The sequence below is a fragment of the Anolis sagrei genome, chromosome 8, assembly GCF_037176765.1.
Source record: "Anolis sagrei isolate rAnoSag1 chromosome 8, rAnoSag1.mat, whole genome shotgun sequence".
NCBI lineage: Eukaryota > Metazoa > Chordata > Lepidosauria > Squamata > Dactyloidae > Anolis > Anolis sagrei.
Genome location: NC_090028.1, coordinates 685,572 through 702,905, shown reverse-complemented (window position 1 = coordinate 702,905; position 17,334 = coordinate 685,572). Strand labels below are relative to the sequence as shown.

Sequence of the window (17,334 nt, the reverse complement as noted above, 5' to 3'; positions counted from 1 at the left end):
CTGGTGCCAGGAATGCTGGGAGTTGTAGTGCACGAAGCCTCTGCAGCCCCCCCCCCCAAATTATTGGGCAAGTGGGCTTATTAACAAAAGACCCTTCCTCATAAATGCACAGCAGAGTGAATTTTTAGCAGTAGCGTGGCCCAGCACCAGGAGCCCAAAGTGATAACAAGAACAAAAACACACAATAATAATAATAATAATAATAATAATAATAATAATACTTTATTTGTACCCCGCTACCATCTCCCCAAGGGACTCGGTGCGGCTGACATGAGGCCAAACCCACAAAACATCAGGAAACAAAACATCAATAAAACAATCAATACAATACAATTCCTATAAATCACATAAAGAAAAAAATAGGCAATAAACAATCAACATTCAACAGTGACATTCAAGCATTTAAAAACACAGACTGATGCTATCTCTTCCAAAGGAGGATTTTTACACACAGCAGCCTTCACACACGATGGCCTTCAACGTGTGGCTTCTCTCACCAAAGTTTCTCATACACCAGGCCTACTCACACAGAGGCCTACTAACACTGAGGCCTTCCTCTCAATGAAGTCTTCTCACACTGATACAAACTAACACTGAGGCCTACTCACACTGAGGCCTTCCTCCCAATGAAGTCTTCTCACACTGAGGCAAACTAACACTGAGGCCTACTCATACTGAGGCCTTTCTCCCAATGAAGTCTTACACTGAGGCAAACTAACATTGAGGCCTACTCATACTGAGGCCTACTCACTAGGCTTGGGCGGTTTCATTCGTTAATTTCGTAATTCGTTATTAATTCGTATTTAAATTAGCTTATGATCCAATATTGAGCCATGCAGGAATAGTGTGAGGAGTAAATTAGGTTCGAAATAATTTTTTCAATTTATTTCGTAATTATTTCGTAATTATTTTGTAATTATTTCATCATTATTTTGTAATTATTTTCGCATGTCTGGTGCAAGTTTTATACCTGTTGTGTGTTTTATCACACCAACAGTCAACAACAGAGGGAGAGGGAAGCTACAGAAGTTCTCCCTGTCCCATTTGGAAGGTTTTTTAGCATATTGTGCAATCGCGTCCGCCATTAACGAATCGATTCGTAATTATACGAAATTTCGTATATTTCGAAATTTTTAAAAGGAAAATTTCGGAATTATTAAAAAAAACGAAACGCGATGGACCCCTAAAAACAAAACGAGTTTAGAACCAAATTTTTCCGTGGTTACCCAAGCCTACTACTCACACTGAAGCCTTTCTCCCAATGAAGTCTTCTCACACTGAGGCAAACTAGCACTGAGGCCTACTCGCACTGAGGCCTTTCTCCCAATTAAGTCTTCTCATACTGAGACAAACTAACACTGAGCCTACTCATACTGAGGCCTACTAACACCAAGGCTTTTCTTCCAATGAAGTCTTCTCACACTGAGACAAACTAACACTGAGGCCTTTCTCCCAATGAAGTCTTCTCACACTGAGGCAAACTAACACTGAGACTTACTCATACTGAGGCCTACTCACACTGAGGCCTTTCTCCCAATGAAGTCTTCTCACACTGAGGCAAACTAACACTGAGGCCTACTCATACTGAGGCCTACTCACACTGAGGCCTTTCTCCCAATGAAATCTTCTCACACTGAGAAGACTTTCTCCCAATGAAGTCTTGTCATACTGAGGCAAACTAACACTGAGGACTACTCACACTGAGACCTTTCTCCCACTGAAGCCTTCTCCCACCAAAGCATGCTAACACTGGGGCTTACTCATACTGAGGCCTAGTAACACACTGAGGCCTACTCATACTGAGGCCTTCTCACACTGAGACACTGAGGCCTACTCATACTGAGGCCTACTAACACTGAGGCCTTTCTGCCAATGAAGTCTTCTCACACTGAGGCAAACTAACACTGAGGACTACTCACACTGAGGCCTTTCTCTCAATGAAGCCTTCTACCACCGAAGCAAGCTAACACTGGGGCTTACTCATACTGAGGCCTAGTAGCACACTGAGGCCCTTCTCCCACAGAGACCTCTCTCAGACTGAGGCCTACTAAGCTAAGGCACACCTGCTTATGTTGAACTGCAACTTTTGCTGAGTCATGGCATCCATTTAATCCTTTCAGTGCTTGGCTCACATTTTTGCAATTAAAAATACCTAGTTAATTTTTAATATGACTGACACCCATGTTCCCTCGGTGGCATATTGTGAGGGCATGCCTTGGAGAGGTGCCTGTCCTTCACCTGCACGGATCTGGCACACCTTTGCGTAAAGCGTACACAATGTGCCGCTCACGCGGATCAGTATTCCTTAACTTCTTGGACATGAGATTCCCAGAGGCTGAGACTGCTGACTGGGCCTCGTGAGTATTGCATTTGTTTATGGGATGGACTGTTTTCCATCCCATTTTTCTCCCAGAAGGGCATTCCAACCATTGCTGTGGTCTGAGAAGCCGGAACGAGTGACACTCTTTTGGCACCGTCAGCCCAGCACCAAAGTGAAGTAGAAGCACAACAAGAGTGTCCAGTTCAGAGGCCAAAGGGCACCTCCATCTCTTTCTTTTCCAAGAAGCAGGATGGGAATGAAGCTATCACTGGAAGATGGATGGGAGGTTGCCTTGGAAGTGGGAGAGGGAGCCAAGTTGCCTTTGGCTCGGCTGCCAGGGAAAGGGGAGGCTTTGGCTCTTGGCTGCAGCACCCTCGGCTTGCATTCAAAGAGGGATCCATTCAAGGGACACTCGGGACTGTCAGGAGGAAGCGGGCTTGGGCTGCAGGCCGTCCAGAGCGGGAGACAAATGGCCTCCTTTGCAAGAAGCAGCAAAGCCGAGATCAGTTGCCTTTAATATGTGAGGCTCTCTATCTTGTTGCATGGTGGAAGGGACCTCTTATTTGTTTCTCTAACCAGAAATGCAAAACGGTCAGGAAAGGGGCAGGCTGTCAGCTTGACACCAAGAAATAATAGATTATTTAATTCTTCTTCTTCCTTTTATGACTTCTCAAGTTGGAGGTGATATATGGAGAGAGAGGCTTTGTTGGAAATGAAACAGTAACTCAGTTTATTTGTAGCATTCTTGTGGCAAAAGCGTAGTGGTTACAGAGGTTCAAATGCTTGCTGATTACAAAACAGCATTTTAGAAGGAGTTTCATTCAATCTTTTCTTTTATGACTTCTCAAGTTGGAGATGATACATGAAGAGAGAGGCTGTCTTTGAAATGAAAGTATATCAGTAACTTATTTGTAGCATTCTTGTGGCAAAAGCATAGTGGTTACAGAGATTCAAATGCTTGCTGATTACAAAACAACGTTTCAGTATGAGTTTCATTCAATCTTTTCTTCCTTCCCAAAAAGACTGTTATATTAATACATAAAAACAGGTTTTAAACGTAGTTAGGGTGATCCCTCATTGGCCAAGTAGGATAGTCTTCCAGGATCAGTATTCTTGTGGGTCCATAGTTGTCTGTGGAGTCCTATTCATGATCTGCATCTTCTCCTGCAGTGAGGGCATTGGTTTCCAGGTGGAAGGCGGTCTCGGTTGGGGTTGGCTTGACGCATCTTCCTCTTGACATGTTTCTCTCTTTCGTCCTCCATTCGTTCCTCTTCAAATTCTGCAGCACTGCTGGTCACAGCTGACCTCCAGCTAGAGCACTCAAGGGCCAGGGCTTCCCAGCTCTCAGTGTCTATGCCAGAGTTTTTAAGGTTGGCTTTGAGCTCATCTTTAAATCTCTTTTCCTGCCCACCAACATTCCGTTTTCCGTTCTTGAGTTCGGAGTAGAGCAACTGCTTTGGGGGACGGTGGTCGAGCATCCGGACAACCTGGCCGGTCCAGCGGAGTTGATGGCAGAGGACCATCGCTTCAGTGCTGGTGGTCTTTGCGTCTTCCAGCATGCTGACATTTCCCCGCCTGTCTTCCCAAGAGATTTGCAGGATTTTCCGGAGGCAGCACTGATGGAATCGTTCTAGGAGTTGCATGTGACATCTGTAGACAGTCCACGTCTCACAGGCATATAGCAGGGTTGGGAGGACAATAGCTCTATAAACAAGCACCTTGGTATCCCTACGGATGTCCCGATCCTCAAACACTCTCTGCTTCATTCGGAAAAATGCTGCGCTCGCAGAGCTCACTAACCAACTCTGGCTCCGCTTACCCAGAGAAACAGTAACTCACTTTATTTGTAGCATTCTTGTGGCAAAAGCGTAATGGTTACAGAGGTTCAAATACTTGCTGATTACAAAACAACATTTCAGTATGAGTTTCAATCTTTTTTTCCTTCCCCAAAAGACTGTTATATTAATACATAAAAACAGGTTTGAAAATATATTTAACTTGTTCTTCTATCTAATTTTCCAACTAACATTGTCCCTCACTCTCTCTCACTGACCAACCAACCACACCAGAATGTACAATCCGGCTTCCTCGATCTATTTCTCTGACTAATTTTCCGGTAGCTTTCTAGCTAACGTCCTCTCTGACCTTAGCTCACTAACCAACTCTGGCTCCGCTTGACCCAAAGAAACAGTAACTCAGTTTATTTGTAGCATTCTTGTGGCAAAGGCGTAATGGTTACAGAGGTTCAAATTTCAGTATGAGTTTCATTCAATCTTTTCTTCCTTCCCAAAATGATTGTTATATTAATACATAAAAACAGGTTTGAAACTATCTTTAACTTGTTCCTCTATCTAATTTTCCAGCTAACGTCGTCCCTTACTCTCTCTCTCACTGACCAACCAACCACACCAGAATGTACAATTCGGCTTCCTCGACCTATTTCTCTGACTAATTTTCCGGTAGCTTTCCAGCGTACATCCTCCCTGACCTTAGCTCACTAACCAACTCTGTCTCCGCTTGACCCAGATCTGGGAGATGCCGAGGTGCAGGGCCCAGGAAAGCAAGACTGTCTTGAAAGGACCTCCTCTTGCCTCCAAGGGCAGGCTGTCTTCCCCCCATCCTTTGTTTTCCGGTAGCTTTCCAGCTAACGCCCTCCCTGACCTTAGCTCACTAACCAACTCTGGCTCCGCTTGACCCAGAGAAACAGTAACTCAGTTTATTTGTAGCATTCTTGTGGCAAAAGCGTAATGGTTACAGAGGTTCAAATGTTTGCTGATTACAAAACAACATTTCAGTATGAGTTTCATTCAATCTTTAACTTGTTCCTCTATCTAATTTTCCAGCTAACATTATCCCTTACTCTCTCTCACTGACCAACCAACCATATCAGAATGTACAATCCGGCTTTCTCGACCTATTTCTCTGACTAATTTTCCGGTAGCTTTCCAGCTAACGTCCTCCCTGACCGTAGCTCACTAACCAACTCTGTCTCCGCTTGACCCAGATCTGGGAGATGCCGAGGTGCAGGGCCCAGGAAAGCAATATTGTCTTGAAAGGACCTCCTCTTGCCTCCAAGGGCAGGCTGTCTTCCCCCCATCTTTTGTTTTCACGACTGCGAATCGTCCAAACCAAAGAGGCCAGGGCTGCCTTTTGCGGCAGTTGCCTGGGGCTTGCGGCACATGATAAATACCCGAACGTATGCATCAGAACTCCTCTCTCTGGCGCGCCACATACGGCAAAGCGGCATCTGTGTGTGCTGCGCAGTCCCGACACTGCCTCCTCCCTGCATGTGTGTATATGTGCTTCTGTGTGTGTGTGGTTTCTCCCTCATTGTTTCCAGAAGGCACATCTGACCTATTCTTGGGCCTGACAAGAAATGGAAAACAGTCTCTGCAGCCTTTGCAGTGTGCGAGGCAGTGAGGGGTTGGCACTCGGAGCTGTGGCTTTCCTTTGCACAAACACACACGCTTGCTCCAGATAGGAATCCTTCTCACTGGGTTTTGTCTCGTCTGCCTTTGAGACTCTCGTCCCGGCTTTGTTTTGTTTTGCTTGACACCCAGATCTGTTTGGCTGTGGATCTGTAGTTTTAACAACACTAGGGCCGAGCTCCTCTCGATAGGCCTTTTCTTCGGGTTGCTGTGGGTTTTCTGGGCTGTCTGGCCGTGTTCCAGAAGCATTCTCTCCTGACATTTCACCCACATCTATGGCAGAGGTTGTGAGGTCTGGTGGAAAATAGGAAAATGGGGTTTATATCCCTGTGGAATGATGTCCAGGGTGGGAGACAAGTGTGACTTTTGCCATTGGCCACCTTGATTAGCATCAACTTGATTAGCATCCCCCAGGCTGGTTGCTGCCTGGGGGAATCCTTTGTTGGCAGGTGTTAGCTGGCCCTGATTCTCTTGTCAAAGACTTTCATGGCCAGAAACACTGGGCTGTTGTGAGTTTTCCGGGATGCCTGGCCATGTTCCAGAAGCATTCTCTCCTGACATTTTGCCCACATCTATAGCAGCCATCCTCAGAGGTTATGAGGAAACTGCTAGAAACTAGGCAAGGGAGGTTTATATATATTTGGAATGATGTCCAGGGTGGGGGAAAGAAACACACTCAAAAAGCAGGGGAATTCCAGACAAGAATCAATCAGGACCAGCTAACACCTCCCAACAAATAAATACAATAAATACAACCGAGCCATTGGTGCTGTGGCAGGATATTGCTTTCCTGACACTCTTCCCCGGACCCTCTTTCTCTTCCCTCGCTTCTACCTGAGGCTCTGCAAAGAGTGAGAGAGAGAAAGTGATGGGAAGGCATCCTCCTTGCTTCCCTCTTTGGGCAATGGGACCTTTTTGGGCAATGGGACCTTTTAGGGAACCAGAGCCATTGGTGCTGTGGCAGGATATTGCTTTCCTGACACTCTTCCCCTGTCCTTCTTTCTCTTCCCTCGCTTCTACCAGAGGCTCTGCAAAGAAAGAGAGAGAGAAAGATATGGGAAGGCGCCCTCCTTGCGTCCCTCTTTGGGCAATGGGACCTTTTAGGGAAACCGAGCCATTGGTGCTGTGGCAGGATATTGCTTTCCTGACACCCGGTCCCTCTTTCTCTTCCCTCACTTCTACCTGAGGCTCTGCAAAGAGCGAGAGAGAGAAAGCGATGGGAAGGCGTCCTCCTTGCTTCCCTCTTTGGGCAATGGGACCTTTTTGAGCAATGGGACCTTTTAGGGAAACAGAGCCATTGGTGCTGTGGCAGGATATTGCTTTCCTGACACTCTTCCCCTGTCCCTCTTTCTCTTCCCTTGCTTCTACCTGAGGCTCTGCAAAGAACGAGAGAGGGAAAGAGATGGGAAGGCATCCTCCTTGCTTCCCTCTTTGGGCAATGGGACCTTTTTGGCATCTGGCCCCGTTACCTTGGGAACGAGAACCATTGGCGCTGTGGCAGGATATTGCTTTCCTGACACTCTTCCCCTGTCCCTCTTTCTCTTCCCTCGCTTCTACCTGAGGCTCTGCAACGAGCGAGAGAGAGAAAGAGATGGGAAGGCATCCTCCTTGCTTCCCTTTTTGAGCAATGGGACCTTTTAGGGAACCAGAGCCATTGGTGCTGTGGCAGGATATTGCTTTCCTGACACTCTGTCCCTCTTTCTCTTCCCTCGCTTCTACCTGAGGCTCTGCAAAGAATGAGAGAGGGAAAGAGATGGGAAGGCATCCTCCTTGCTTCCCTCTTTGGGCAATGGGACCTTTTGGCATCTGGCCCCGTTACCTTGGGAATGAGAGCCATTGGCGCTGTGGCAGGATATTGCTTTCCTGACTCTCTTCCCCGGTCCCTCTTTTCTCTGCCCTCACTTCCACAAAAGCAGCCGAAGAGGAGGAGGAGGGGGACGATGGGCGCTGCATGCAAAGCACCCTCCTCTGCCCCTCCTCGGCCCCCTTTCAAGGCACTCAGATAGGGTCTCCCTTGCAAGGAGCGGATGCTTGTGTTGTCGAAGGCTTTCGGGGCCAGAATCGCTGGGTTGCTGTGTGTGTGTTTCGGGATGTATGGCCATCTTCCAGTAGTAGGGATCCTCTAACCTCTGCAGGAATCTATTGCACACCTTGCACCTGTGGAGAAGTCTCCATAGCGACCCCCAAACGCAGCATCATTGCCCAGGACCCCCAAAGGTCATCCAGTCCAGCCCCGTTCTTGACTTGGAGTCGTATGTCAGTCGGATGTTTGTAACTCAGGGACAGCCTGTGTATGTATGTGTGTGTGTGTGTGTATGTATATGTGTGTGTGTGTGTGTGTGTGTGTGTATATATATATATGTATATGTATATGTATGTGTGTGTGTGTGTGTGAATGAGAGATAGGCATAGTATCAAGGATTTAGAAGGAACCCCTAAAGGCCATCCCATCCAGCCCGTTCTTAACTAGGAATCATTTGTAAGTCAAGTTTTTGTAACTCGGGGACGGCCTTTATATATATGTATGTGCGTGTGTCTGTGTATATGAATGAGAGATTTGGAAGGGACCCCTAAAGGCCATCCAGTCCAGCCCCGTTCTTAACTAAGAGTCATTTGTCAGTCAAATACTTGCAACTCGGAGAAAACTCTATGTGTGTGTGTGCGCATGCACGCGTGTGTGTATGAATGACGGATAGGCATAGTATCAAAGATTTGGAAGGGACCCCCAAAGGCCATCCAGTCCAGCCCCGGTCTTAACTAAGAGTCGTTTGTCAGTCAAATGTTTGTAAGTCGGGAACAGCCTGTATATGTGTGTGTGTGTGTATGCATGTATATATATTTATGAGAGATAGGCATAGTATCAAAGACTTGGAAGGGACCCCTAAAGGCCATCCAGTCCAGCCCCATTCTTAACGAGGAGTCCTTTGTCAGTCAAATGTTTGTAACTTGGGGATGGCCTATATATATATATATATATATATATATATATATATATATTTGTGTGTGTGTGTGTTTATGTATATATATGTATGTGTGTGTGTGTGAATGAGAGATAGGCATAGTAAAGATTTGGAAGGGACCCCTTAAGGCCATCCAGTCCAGCCCCATTCTTAACTAGGAGTCCTTTGTCAGTCAAATGTTTGTAACTTGGGGATGATCTTTATATATTGTCGAAGGCTTTCATGGCCGGAATCACTGGGTTGTTGTAGGTTTTTTCGGGCTATATGGCCATGGTCTAGGGGCATTCTCTCCTGACGTTTCGCCTGCATCTATGGCAAGCATCCTCTGAGCTCATCCTCACTACCCCTGAGGATGCTTGCCATAGATGCAGGCGAAACGTCAGGAGAGAATGCCTCTAGACCATGGCCATATAGCCTGAAAAAACCTACAACAACCCAGACCTTTATATATATATGTATGTGTGCGTGTGTACGAATGAGAGATAGGCATAGTATCAAGGATTTGGAAGGGACCCCTAAAGGCCATCCAGTCCAGCCCCGTTCTTACCTAGGAGTCATTTGTCAGTCAAATGTTTGTAACTCGGAGACGGTTTGTATATATAGAGAGAGGGGGGAGGGAGGTGTATGTGTGTGTGTATGTATATATATTTATGAGAGAAAGGCATAGTGTCAACGACTTGGAAGGGACCCCTAAAGACCATCCAGTCCAGCCCCGTTCTTAACTAGGAGTCATTTGTCAGTCAAATGTTTGTAACTCAGAAACAGCCTCTGTGTGTGTGTGTGTGTGTGTGTGAATGAGAGATAGGCATAGTATCAAGGATTTGAAAGGGACTCCTAAAGGCCATCCAGTCCAACCCTGTTCTTAACTAGAAGTCATTTGTCAGTCAAATGTTTGTAACTCGGAGACGGCCTTTATATATATGTATGTGTATGTGTGTGTATGAATGAGAGATAGGCATCGTATCAAAGATTTGAAAGGGACCCCTAAAGGCCATCCAGTCCAGCCCCATTCTTAACTAGGAGTCCTTTGTCAGTCAAATGTTCGTAACTGAGAGACGGCATATATATAGAAAGAGTGAGGTGTGTGTGTGTGTGTGTGAGAGAGAGATAGGCATAGTATCAAGGATTTGGAAGGGACCCCTAAAGGCCATCCAGTCCAGCCCCATTCTTAAGTAGGAGTCATTTGCCAGTCAAATGTTTGTAACTCGGAGACGGCCTATATATATGTGTGTATGTCTGTGTGTATGTATATATATTTATGAGAGATAGGCATAGTATCAAAGATTTGAAAGGGACCCCTAAAGGCCATCCAGTCCAGCCCCATTCTTAACTAGGAGTCCTTTGTCAGTCAAATGTTTGTAACTTGGAGACGGCCTATATATATTTGTGTGTGTGTATATATGTATATGTGTATGTGTGTGTGAATGTGAATGAGAGATAGGCATAGTATCAAAGATTTGGAAGGGACCGCTAAAGGCCATCCAGTCCAGCCCCGTTCTTAACTAGGAGTCCTTTGTCAGTCAAATGTTTGTAGCTCAGGGACTATTTGTATATATACGTGTGTGTGTGTATGAGGGAGAGAGATAGTATAGATTTGGAAGGGACCGTCTGTACTGGTCTGGAGGCCTTTGCCCCTTCCTGCTTGTCCTCTGCCCCCTCCTTGGCGTCCGTTGCCCAGAAGCGGTCAGTGTTCCTCCCCGTGGTGGTGATGCCGAGTCCTGGCCAAAGCAGGAGAGGCTCCTGTGGATGTGGCCAAGGCTCTCCTGGGCTTATTTTGGCCCCTGCCTCGCTCTGTTGACTCATGCGCACGCTTGTGGTCTGCTCCGCTCCCTTGTTGTTGAGAAACCCGCCTTGGCCCTCCGCGATGGAAAAGGGCTTCCTTGTTGATGGGGGTTGTGGATCAGTGGCGGGCACGCATCATGCGCTGGAATAACGGGATCAGCCAGGCTCTCCTGCGGTTCTTTGACGTGCAAGCGGCTTTCATTCCTTATTTATGAGTTCAGAGGGATGTGCAGATTCCCTCTTTGCCTCACAGAGGATGATGCAGCTTACTTTTCCATAATGATATAATGCCGGGTTTCTCCTCTGGTTGCAATCACACTGTGGCTTTCTATCATTGGTGGGGTTCAGAATGCTCTTTGATTGTAGGTGAACTATAAATCCCAAATGCCAAGGCCTATTTTCCCCCAAACTCTCATCAGTGTTCACATTTGGGTATACTGAGTATTCGTGCCAAGTTTGGTCCAGATCTATCATTGTTTGAGTCCACACAGCTCTCTGGATGGAGGTGAACTACAACTCCCAAACTCAAGGTCAATTCCCACCAAACCCTTCTAGTATTTTCTGTTGGTCATGGGAGTTACGTGTGCCAAGTTTGGTTCAATTCCATCATTAGTGGAGTTCAGAATGCTCTCTGATTGTAGATGAACTATAAATCCCAGCAACTACAATTCCCAAACTCAAGGTCAATGCCCACCAAATCCTTCCAGTATTTTCCATTGGTCATGGGGCTTTTGGGTGCCAAGATTTGTTCAATTCCATCGTTGTAAAGTTCAGAATGCTCTTTCATTGTAGGTGAACTATAAATCCCAGCAACTGCAACCCCCAAATGTCAAGGTCTATTTCCCCCCAAACTCCATCAGTGTTCACATTTGGGCATACTGAGTATTCATGCCAAGTTTGGTCCAGATCCATCATTGTTTGAGTCCACAGTGCTCTCTGGATGGAAGTGAACTACGACTCCCAAACTCAAGGTCAATGCCCACCAAACCCTTCTGGTATTTTCTGTTAGTCATGGGACTTTTGGGTGCCAGGATTAGTTAAATCCCATTGTTGGTGGAGTTCAGAAGGCTCTTTGATTGTAGGTGAACTATACATCCCAGCAACTACAACTGCCAAATGACAAACTCAGCGCAGGGCTTCTTTATTAGAATCTTAACAGTCCACAAGTCTACGGCAGGAATGGGCAAACTTGGGCCCTCCAGGTGTTTTGGACTTCAACTCCCACAATTCCTAACAGCCGGTAGGCTGTTAGGAATTGTGGGAGTTGAAGTCCAAAACATCTGGAGGGCCAAAGTTTGCCCATGCCTAGTCTAAAGCATCTTTTTCTTCTGAGAGTTCAATAGAGTCTCTTCTTTAAAGCATTCTGTGTTTACCTACTTATGCAAACACACTCATTATTGACTTCTAAAATGGAGTCTGAGTCTTAACAATCCCCAGATCTGGTTACATGGTCTGCAGCCTCTCCCACAACATCTGGGGGGCTGATGTTTGCCCATGCCTGGTTTAAAGCATCTCTCTGTTCCGAGAATCGAATAGAGTCTCTTGTCTGAAGCATTCTGTGTCTACCTTCTTCTAAACTGATGTAAACGCACAGTCATAGCCTGGAGTCTGAGTCTGAACAATCCCCAGATCTGGTCACATGGTCTGCAGCCCCTCCCACAACACCTGGAGGGCCGAAGTTTGCCTATTCCAGGTTTAAAGCATCTCCCTGTTCTGAGAGTCTAATGGAGTCTCTTCTCTGAAGCATTCTGTGTCTACCAAGTTCTGAACTGATGCAAACGCACACACTCCTGACTTCTAATATGGAGTCTGAGCCTGAACAATCCCCAGATCTGGTTACATGGTCTACAGCCCCTCCCACAACATCTGAAGGGCTGAAGTTTATCCATGCTTGGTCTAAAGCATCTCCCTGTTCTGAGAGTCTAATGGAGTCTCTTCTCTGAAGCATTCTGTGTCTACCATCTTCTAAACTGATGTAAATGCACAGTCATCTGGAGTCTGAGTCTGAACAATCCCCAGATCTGGTCACATGGTCTGCAGCCCCTCCCACAACACCTGGAGGGCCGAAGTTTGCCTATTCCAGGTTTAAAGCATCTCCCTGTTCTGAGAGTCTAATGGAGTCTCTTCTCTAAAGCATTCTGTGTCTACCAAGTTCTGAACTGATGCAAACGCACACACTCCTGACTTCTAATATGGAGTCTGAGCCTGAACAATCCCCAGATCTGGTTACATGGTCTACAGCCCCTCCCACAACATCTGAAGGGCTGAAGTTTGTCCATGCCTGGTCTAAAGCATCTCTCTGTTCTGAGATTCTAATGGTGTCTCTTCTCTAAAGCATTCTGTGTCTACCATCTTCTAAACTGATGTAAACGCACAGTCATAGCCTGGAGTCTAAGTCTGAACAATCCCCAGATCTGGTCACATGGTCTTCAGCCCCTCCCACAACACCTGGAGGGCCAAAGTTTACCCATGCCTGGTTTGAAGCATCTCCCTGTTCTGAGAGTCTAATGGAGTCTCTTCTCTGAAGCATTCTGTGTCTACCGACTTCTAAACTGAGTCTGGAGTCTGAGTCTGAACAATCCCCAGATCTGGTCACATGGTCTGCAGCCCCTCCCACAACATCTGGGGGGCCGAAGTTTGCCCATGCCAGGTCTAAAGCGTCTCCCTGTCCTGTGAGTCTAATAGAGTCTCTTCTCTAAAGCATTCTGTGTCTACCGACTTCTAAACTGAGTCTGGAGTCTGAGTCTGAACAATCCCCAGATCTGGTCACATGGTCTGCAGGAAATCCGCACACCAATACACATATATACAGTACAGTAAGCAATCTGGATTATATACATAACAATAACTAGTATAGGAGGCTTGAAGATGGTTGCTATTTCCAACATGTTTGTGTCCTTTGCCTGTGCTTTGACCTGCCTCGAGCCGCATGGAGAGGCGGGTAAGAACTCAAATTATTATTATTTTCATGATGTTGCGCCAACGCCGGCCTCTTGTCTCCTCCTCGGTTGCCTCACCTGGTCCTCTCTTAGAATAGAATTGAATAGAATAGTTTTACTGTCATTGTACTGTTGCAAACTGCGTGTGTACTGCGTGTGAACCTGAACCTGATTCTCTGATTGCTGAACCTGAACCTGATTCTCTGATTGTATTTCCTGATGCTACTGAACATGTATTTCTCCCTGAGGGTAATGAAAATGTCGATTCTGAGGTCAGTGGCTTGGAAAGTGAAACTACACATTCTGATGAGAATGTTGCAGAGCCAAGCGGTGATAGCTCTTCAGAGGAGTTAGCACCTGGCTTCCTTAATGAGGATAGAAAAGGACAGATTTGGAAAAACAGGAGTGAATCGCAGAGTCTGCGAAGGTCAAGCAGATTAAGGGAAAAGGAAGCACAGGCTTCAAAGCCTGGAGGCGTGTCACGAAACAGTTTCTTCAGTTTTAAGTGCCTCTCGCCAGGTTGTCTCGTTAGATCAGGCATCGTTTAGACCAGTGGTTCTCAACCTTGCTAATGCCGTGACCCCTTAACGCAGTTCCTTATGTTGTGGTGACCCCCAACCATAATATTGTTTTCGTTGCTTCTTGATACTTGTCATTTAACTACTGTCATCAATCATAATGTAAATATCCGATATGCAGGATGGATTTTCATTCACTGGGCTAAATTGAGCACAAATACACAATATGCCCAAATGTGAATGCTAGTGGGGTTGGGGGAAGGATTGTTTTTGTAATTTGGGAGTTGTAGTTGCTGGAGTTTATAGTTCGCCTATAAGCAAAGAGTATTCTGAACTCCACCAGCGATGGATTTAAATCGAACTTGGCAAACAGAACTCCCATGACTAACAGAAAACACTGGAAGGGTTTCATGGGCATTGACCTTGAGTTTGGGAGTTGTAGTTCACCTACATCCAGAGAGCACTGTTGACTCAAGCAATGATGGATCTGGACTAAACTTGGCACAAATACTCAATATGCCCAAATGTGAATACTGGTGGAGTCTGGGGAAAATAGACCTTGACATTTGGGAGTTGTAGTTGTTGGGATTTATAGTTCACCTACAACCAAAGAGCATTCTGTACTCAACCAACAATAGAATTGGGCCAAACTTCCCACACAGAATCCCAATGACCAACAGAAAATACTATGTTTTCTGATCGTCTTTGGCAACCCCTTTGACACCCCCCTTACGACCCCCTCAGGGGTCCCGACCCCCAGGTTGAGAAACACTGGTTTAGACTGAGGCATTACCTTGGCAGATTTCCCTGTTTCCCGTGGCCTACATCCCAAGAGGCTTCTAGTGCTCCAAGTACAGTTAGTGGTTTGCTAACAGGTTCCAGGTTTTTACAGTGTGGCTTTTGGAATTTTGACCTAATTCATGGATATTCCTGACTGCTGAGTTTTACTGTGGCTTTTTGACTTTGCAATTTTCCTCTATTTTGTAACCATTTTTCATCAATAAAAAGGGATTGCTTTTTTCCCACAGTCAAGTCTGGTGGATTGTTATCTTAGGGTCTCGTTTCCTGCTCTGGGTTGCAACACTAGGGTAAAAGCCATCTCTTTCTGCTTCCAGGTGATCCTGAAGGACCTGGAAGTCTTGGCGGAGATTGCCTCCTCTCCGGCTGGGCAGAGCGAAGACCCGGGGTCCGGCGATGCCCCCAACCCGCGCTCAGGGCAGCTGGAGGTGCCCCTCCCGGCTCCGGCCAAAGCGGCCTCCTCGGGACCCTCTGGTAAGCGCCTCGCCTCTGCTTGTGGCTCCCTTTGGGAAGGAAGGAAGGAGCAAATGGCTCTCTGGTGGGAAGGGTCCCCAAGGTCTGAGAGCCCTTCTCTCTCCTCTTGAGTTCACCTGAAAGAGGGTCTGGAAGGCTTTGAGTAGGCTGCTTTGGGCAGGCCAGGGGGATTTGCTGCTGCTGCTGTTGTTGTTTCTTTAGAGACCATCCTTTAAAACCACCCACAATCAGCCGCAGCACAAAGCGTAGTCATGCCAAGGGTGATCAGTGGTTCCCTATAGTCTATAGAACCCACTTCTGAACCAGCTTGCCTTGGCCCTCAAGGGAGGCGCCCATCTTCCCTAGTCCAAAAGCTTGGTCCCACAGCCAAGTTCTGACCATCCTTCTAAAGGACAAGAGAGAGGGGGCCGACCTGATCTCACCAGGATGGGAGTTCCATAGCCGGGGAGCAATCACCGAGAAGGCCCTGTCTCTCTTCCCTGTGACAATGGCGGGACGGAAAGCAGAGCCTCCCTGGAAGATCTTAATCTCTGCGATGGTTCATAGGGGGAGATGTGTTCAGACAGGAAATTTGGGTCGGGGGCGTTTAGGGCTTGATAGGCCAAAGCCAGCACTTTGGATTGTGCCCGGTAGCAAACTGGCAGCCAGTGGAGCTGGCGTAACACGGGAGTGGTGTGCTCCCTCTATGCTGCCCCAGTTATTAACCTGGCTGCCTCTCATTGGACTATTTGAAGCTTGCGAGCAGTCTTCAAAGGCTGCCCCACATAGAGTGTGTTGCAGTAGTCTATCCTGGATGTAACGAGAGCATGGACCACCATGGCCAAGTCTGACCTCCCAACGCAAGGGCGCAGCTGGCACACAAGTTTTAATTGTGCGAACGCTCCCCTGGCCACTTCCGCAACCTGAGATTCCAGGCTCAATGTTGAGTCCAGGAGGACCCCCAAGGAGAGTGTGACCCCTTCCATCCAGCACAGATTGCAACCCTAGACCCTGTCCAGCCTTGCGACTGACCAGGAGGACCTCTGTCTTGTCTGGATTCAACTTCAATGTGCTCATCCTCATCCAGACCGTCACGGCGGCCAGGACTTGGGCAGCCTCCTTCGCATCTGATGGAAATGAGCGATAGAGTTGGGCGTCATCTGCATACAGATGGCATCGGACTCCAAAACTCTGGATGATCTCACCTAGTGGCTTCATATAGATGTTAAACAACATGAGGGACAAGACTGACCCCTGAGGTGGGATCCCACAGGACAAGGGCTGTGGGGCTGAGCAGGAGTCCCCCAGCAACACCTTCTGGGTACGACCCTCCAGGAAGGACTGGAGCCACTGCAGAGCAGTCCCTCCAAGGCTCAGAAGGATCCTGTGGTCTACAGTATTGAAGGCCACTGAGAGGTCCAGGAGGACCACCAGGGACACGCTCCCCCGGTCGAGCTCTCTGTGGAGATCATCCACTAAGGTGACCGTGGCTGTCTCAGTTCCATATCCCGGTCTGAAACCTTGACTTGACTTAGGCGATCCCTCGTTGGACGAGTAAGACGGTCTTCCTTGATGACTGCTTTTGTGGGTTTGTATGTGGCTGTGGAGCCCTCTTCTTGACCCACATCTTCTCCCGCAGTGAGGGCATTGGTTTCCAGGTGGAAGGCGGTCCCGGTCAGGGTTGGCTTGACTTGCCTTCCTCTTGGCACGTTTCTCTCTTTCACCCTCCACTCGTGCCTCCTCGAATTCTGCAGCACTGCTGGTCACAGCTGACCTCCAGTGGGAGCGCTCAAGGGCCAGGGCTTCCCAGTTCTCAGTGTCTATGCCAGAGATTTTAAGGTTGGCTTTGAGCCCATCTTTCAATCTCTCTTCCTGTTCACCAACTCTCCGTTTTCCGTTCTTAAGTTCAGAGTAGAGCAACTGCTTTGGGAGACGGTGGTCAGGCATCCGGACAACGTGGCCGGTCCAATGGAGCTGATGGTGGAGGACCATCACTTCAATACTGGTGGTCTTTGCTTCTTCCAGCACGCTGACGCTTGTCTGCTTGTCTTCCCAAGAGATTTGCAGGATTTTTCGGAGGCAGCGCTGATGGAATCGTTCCAGGAGTTGCATTTGACGTCTGTAGACAGTCCACGT

The 17,334-nt window shown here is 47.3% G+C and overlaps 1 protein-coding gene across 1 annotated transcript in view; it reads left to right on the top strand.

Annotated features, from left to right (window-relative positions):
- The window catches only part of VAC14 (VAC14 component of PIKFYVE complex), a 97,717-nt gene that overhangs the window by 34,329 nt on the left and 46,054 nt on the right, over positions 1-17,334 (top strand). The window contains exon 13 of the mRNA XM_067470896.1: positions 15,063-15,219. Coding sequence (XP_067326997.1) covers positions 15,063-15,219 — 157 coding nt within the window. The remainder of the gene's footprint in view (positions 1-15,062; positions 15,220-17,334) is intronic.